Genomic DNA, 5844 nt, shown 5'->3' on the forward strand with positions numbered 1-5844 from the left:
CCTCCCCTCGGTGTCACTCACCAGGCGCACACACCCTAGCCGGCGCCCCTCGCTCCCGCTCGCACACACAGCGCTGCTCACGCCTCTCTCGGGTTTTGTATCCGCTCACACGCACGTTCTGACACAGATCCCGTCCCTCCACACGCCCTCCCTAGCTCCTTTCCCACCCCACTTTCTAGAAGAATCCCCGTACAGCTTCCGCACTTTGCTTGCGTGCTCCAGAACGACCTCCTCGCCTTTCCCCAAATCTCCACTTCACCGAAACTCCCCGTTATTGAAAGATTTTGTGACAATCCGCACGTGTTGCAGGAGAATCATCTCCTACCCGAGAAAATGAACTTTGCTCCCCCAGCACTGTCTGCAAATACGAGATGTTTCACCATTTAGAAGGTAGTAATGCTTTCTGGAGAGGATCCAAGCTCAAAATGTAAACAAAGATAGCCCATTCGAAAATGACCTGAAAAATCAGGCGCGGAAAAAGTGCTGGGGCTCGGGTCGGTCCTTGGAAACCCGGCCAACCCGGGGTGTTCCGCTTCCTCCTCTGCGCTGCGGGTCTGCACACTGGGCTCCAAACGTGTGTGTAATAACCAAGTTACACATGGGCACCGTGGGCTTCAGCCTTGGGTTTCTGCCTGGGAGTACAGTAGTCGGGAGAGTAAAAGCAGTTTCTCAATCATTATTCATGATGGAAGCACTTTAGATAACACTCCTTTTCCAGAGGCAGTAGAGTGAAATGCAGGCAGCTCTCCAATTCAGTTTGTTTGTTTGTTTAGAAGGGTGACTTCTTAGCTTCCTTTTTTTTTTTTTTTTTTTTTTTGGCAATACCAATAAATGTTTCTGAGCGGCTCCTTGGCTGTCAAGCTCCTTACAAATATCAGACCAGAGTCGATTATGCCTCTCGAGCTCCACACTCTAATGGGCCTCTGAGTGCACTGCAGAATTGTATATTATCCGATGTTCAGGAATTCATAATTTGAAATAAAATACAAACACCTTTCGGATAAAGTTCAAATCTGCTAACATAATGTGGCCCTGTTGACAACGCACTGCTGAAATAAAGAGAGGAGCTAAAAGGAAAGGAACTTTTCTTGTGTGACTTGGAGTGGTGGTTCTTGCTACCTTATTGTCACCTTCGATTGGTGTGTGGATTATATAATTTATTTAACAAACATTAGCAAGTGCTTTATAAGTACTAGCTCATTTAATCCTTCAAAGAACCCCATCGGGTTATTTTTGTCCTGTTTTACAGATAAAGAAACTGAGGGCTGGGCCCAGTGGCTCACACCTGTAATCCCAGCACTTTCGAAGGCCGAGCTGGGCGAATCTCTTGAGCCATGGAGTTCAAGACCAGCCTGGGACCATAGTGAAACCCCATCTCTACCAAAACAAACAAACAAATAATAATAATTGGCCGGGCATGGTGGTGCACGCCTGTAGTCCCAGCTACTCAGGAGGCTGAGGTTGCACTGAGCCAGGATCACACCCCTGCGCTGTGGTGTGGGCAACAGAGCCAGAGCCTTTAAAGAAAAGAAAGAAAGAAACTGAGGCACAGACAGGTGAAATAAGTTGCCTAAGTTTTTAGCTAGTAAGTGGTAAAGGAAGAATTTGAACCTAGACCGTTGAACCCCGCCTGTGCTACAGAGAGGAAAGCTTGCTTCTGGAAGCCATACCACACATAAAGAACAAACATCCTATTGCTTATTAAATTTAGGTGTAATAAGTAACTTGTAACCATTTGACTTGAAATTTGATGCACTTCTTAGGTCCTCTGGCTAAATAATTTATTTATGTTTTTGAGAGGTTTCCTTCATAATTAGAATTCCAAAATTAATAATAAATGACACTTTTCCTAGGAAGGGCTTTGGAAATAACATTGAACTCAAGTCTTCATTCTTTTCTTACACCACTTCATAATCTTCCCATGACTCCAAATCTAACTTGCTTAGTGAAGTCTGACAGAAGAAAATGCTTTCAAGAACTGAATATGACCAGAGGGAAGCAAGGGTTTTAAGAAGACCATATACGGCCTTGATAATCGAAGGCTGCTTCTTACTAAGTACTGTAGGTAGGAGCTATAAGAATAAATGCTGTATGTGTTGAGAGCAAAGATGTTAAAGCAGTGAATCAGTGAAAAAACAAACAGAGACTAGGCGGCTAGGAGTAACCACTGTACCACAGACTAGGCTAAAAGTAATTCTCTACTGGGAGTGGAGACCTAGCCTATGAAAAGACAAGTATAGAATAACTTCGAAGAAAACAATTATATCTTTCAAGAGTTAGCTAAGGGGCCCAGCCAAAAAAAAAAAATCTGAGTTTTAAGAGTTTTACAGACAGTGTATTTCAAATGAAACTTGAACCTTTTGCTGTTCAAATTAATTTCTTCTGGAAATAAGAAGAACTTCTGTTAGAGAGGATTTAATATGCTTATTGAAACATCTAAAAGCTTCTTGCACATCATATAACTAAGCATTATTTTTCTGAGTTAGGCATAAATGGAGATGTAAAAGTCTGAAGAAATAAAATGTAAATAAGATATATGTTGGTGTTTTCACCAGATGGTGAAAGTTTACTTGAAAAATTACATTGTTTAACATCTTGATCTGTGTAATGCTAGTTTGACTGTATTGTTCAAAATGATTCTCTGTGATTACAATCCAGAGATTGGATCGCATTTTACTATTTTCTAAACTAAATAGAAACGTGAAGATCTTTTCTTAAGCGAACAAAACAAGAACCATAAGAGCAGATGTTTTCTGAGGGGTGAACAAAGGATGGTCGTTTATATTTTTTAGCATTTCCATATAGGTATTTTTAATCTGTGCATACTGCTTTCCTCCACATTGTCACCTACACTCTTTATTCGGAGTGCTTAATTGTAAGCCTGGAGAAACAATGCCATATTCTTCAATAAAGCTGACTCTTTTCTTGCAGTATTGATTTCTGCAAAATGCCATATTCCCGGCTTGCCACCCCTAGATTGTACCAGGCTCCTGATTCTCTAGGCGTGATCGTTCAGAGCAGGGCTCACATTCGTGGATATAGCTCAGATCCTGGAAACCTGTTTTAGGCTATGATCAATTGTGACTCTATTAGGATTTTGATATCTGAATAAGTAGTGGGGACAGAGAGGAATTTTAATTGCTAGGCTCCAGATCACTAGGCAATATTCAGACTTATTGGGGAGGGCACCTACCATCTAGGATCTTGGACTTTGTGTGCAGTGACTGAATGGAATCTGGGTTATCTCCCCTAGGGAGGGGATGAAATATGTGTTCTGTGTTTGTTAGTGTGCAGTCCAGTAGGGCTGCTCACAAATATTCCAGCTCTGCTGCCTTCGAAGCACATGATGAGATTACATTTCCCCACCTGACTATAGTATAGCCCTGCGAGTTGCTTCAGCCAGTGAAAGGTGGCTGGAAGTGATGAGTATCACTTTGGGTCAGAAGTTAAGAGTTGGGACATCAGTCACCACATTCTCTTTTCTTCCTAGTGCTGCAACATCAAGGTGCATGGTGGTGACTGCTTCATCAGACTGGAGTGAATGACAACAATGAGCAATGCCATCCCTGCTGAGCATTAGTGGACATGTAGTATGATCAAGAAATAAACCTTTGTTGTTCTAAGCAACTGATATTTGATGGTTGTTTGTTTCTGCAGTGCAATCTAGCCTATTCTGGTTAAAAATAGGAAGGAAGAAAGAAACAGATAATTGCAGGGTACACCTTGCAGAATATGGCTAATTATTCCCTTTCCTCTTCAGCGCACAATAAATTCACATTTCCTAGCTTCCCAAATTGTTAGGTGAAGCCAGGGACTGAATTCTGGCCAGTGGAATGTAGGTGAAAGTGTTGTACTCCCCTTTCAGGCCTCCTCCATGGAAAACCTCCCACATGATGTCTCTTTCCCATCTGCCATGTGGAAACTAAGGACCCTGAGACTTCAAAGCAGAAGTCAGCAAACTTTTTCTGTAAAGGGCCAAATAGTAAATACTTCAGCCTTTGTGGATCATATAGTCTCTATCACAATTGCTCAACTCTGCTGTTTTATGGAAAGCAGCCATAGGCACTATGTAAACAAATAGGCATGACTATGTTCCAATAATACTTTATTTACAAAAACAGGCAGTGGACTGCATGTGACCTGTGGGTTGTAATTTGCTGACACCTTATCAAGAGGAGGGTAGAGCTAGGATGGAAGGAGCCTGGGTCTGTGAGTCACCCTGTCACTATTTCTTATAGACACTCACAAATACCTGATATTAAAACATTTAATATAAACATTTAATATACCTGTGTCTGCTTGCTGAACACCCACAGTTGTTATCTGAACACCCACAATTGTTATCTGAGAAAAAAAAATCCTTCTGTTGAATGAAGCATGACTAATACACTGTCTTAGCTCATATTCCAGAAAAATTCCAGAAGGATTAATAATCTAAACATTAAAAACTGTAAAAGACTAAAAGAAAATATAGGAGACTTTTACAATATTGGTTATCTTTATAATTACTAATTAGAAATATCGTGAAAAAATTTCAGAAACTGTAACAGAAAAAAATTAAACAGATCAGACTACAAAAAATTTTAACATTTCTATCAAACGAAGCGTACCATAAAAAATGTTACCTAAGGGGAGAAAATATATACAACATGTATACACAACAGGAAAGGGTTAATATGGGTAATACAGACAGCTTCTTGAAAGCAATATGAAGAAAGAGAAGAAGCAAAATAAGAAAATGGACAAAGAAAATAGACAATTCTCAAAAGAAGGACTATGTGCTAATAAGCATCTGAAAACATACCCAACCTCATCAATGATCATAGCATAAATAAAAACAGGATAGCATCTATGATTTGTCAGATTGGCAAAAATATAGTTTACTATCAGGTGTTTGTGTCTATAAGAAATAGGAACTTTCATACTTAGCTGACTGGAGCATGAATTAATAAACATTTTTGGAAAGTAATTTGCAGTACCTATAGATATTAAAAATGCATGTATCCTTTAACCACACTTTTCCACTACAAGTGATTTCATCTACAGAAATATTAAGTGTGCAAAAATATATTTACAGATATGGCGATTGTAATATTATTTGTAAGGGCCAAAAGAATTTGGACCACATTCCACTGTTATAAATAGAGGAATGGTTCATCTATTTCTCTATTTGGGCACATCTACACTGTAGAAAAATAAATAGCTGTTTAAAAATGAGGGAGCTATGTATGCGTTGACATGGAAGAGTGTCCATGATATATTTTTGAGTGATAAGAGCAAGTCAGAACACTGTGTACAGTATGAGCTCTAAACAGCAAGGGGGCAGGGTGGGGAGGATGGAAATTCTTGTCTCTTGAAGGATACTCACACTGTTGACCCTGGTAATCCTTTGACCGTTAGGGTGATGGTGAAAGGGGTGAAACTTGCCCTTTTAACTTTGTGCACATTTTTATCATTATAATTTTTTTAAAAGTAAAAAGATGGAAGGCAACAGAAACTAAAAGAAAAACCCATCGTGGACACTGGCCAACGCCAAGCAGTTGAGGGGAAGGATGGATGGGCAGAGAAACAAAGACTTGTTGAAGACCTGCCGGGGCAAATCCAAAGGGGTGACTCACTCCCTTGGTGTTCTGGTGCAGCAGATCAAGTTGTTATGACCTGAGACCAGGGCTCTGCTTGGAAATTTTCCAGAAAAGATGAAGACTTGGGGTGAGAAGAGAAAGTATAACCTTGCTGGCCTGAGGGTAAAACATGTTGGAAAGAAGAAACCCAAACAATGCACTTTGGCTGAACTTGTTCAGTCTATACAGGAGCTAAATATTAGGTTATCTTTTCATTGTTTCA

At 40.2% G+C, this 5844-nt stretch overlaps 1 protein-coding gene across 4 annotated transcripts in view; it reads right to left on the reverse strand.

The window, feature by feature from the left end:
* SPATS2L (spermatogenesis associated, serine-rich 2-like) overlaps nt 1-741 on the reverse strand; it is a 171899-nt gene extending 171158 nt beyond the window's left edge. Inside the window, exon 1 of one of the 4 annotated variants that reach the window (XM_011974544.1) lies at nt 326-741. Coding sequence is in view for 1 of the 4 variants with exons in the window: in XM_011974541.1 (XP_011829931.1) it covers nt 326-383 (58 nt within the window). In the remaining 3 variants the exon portion in view is untranslated. Of the gene's footprint in view, nt 1-21 lie in introns of all 4 variants that reach the window. The other 3 variants (XM_011974543.1, XM_011974542.1, XM_011974541.1) reach the window with 3 other exon arrangements.
* Between the last annotated feature and the right edge of the window lie 5103 nt (nt 742-5844).

This window comes from Mandrillus leucophaeus, unplaced genomic scaffold (genome assembly GCF_000951045.1).
Source record: "Mandrillus leucophaeus isolate KB7577 unplaced genomic scaffold, Mleu.le_1.0 Scaffold146, whole genome shotgun sequence".
Taxonomy (NCBI): Eukaryota; Metazoa; Chordata; class Mammalia; order Primates; family Cercopithecidae; genus Mandrillus; species Mandrillus leucophaeus.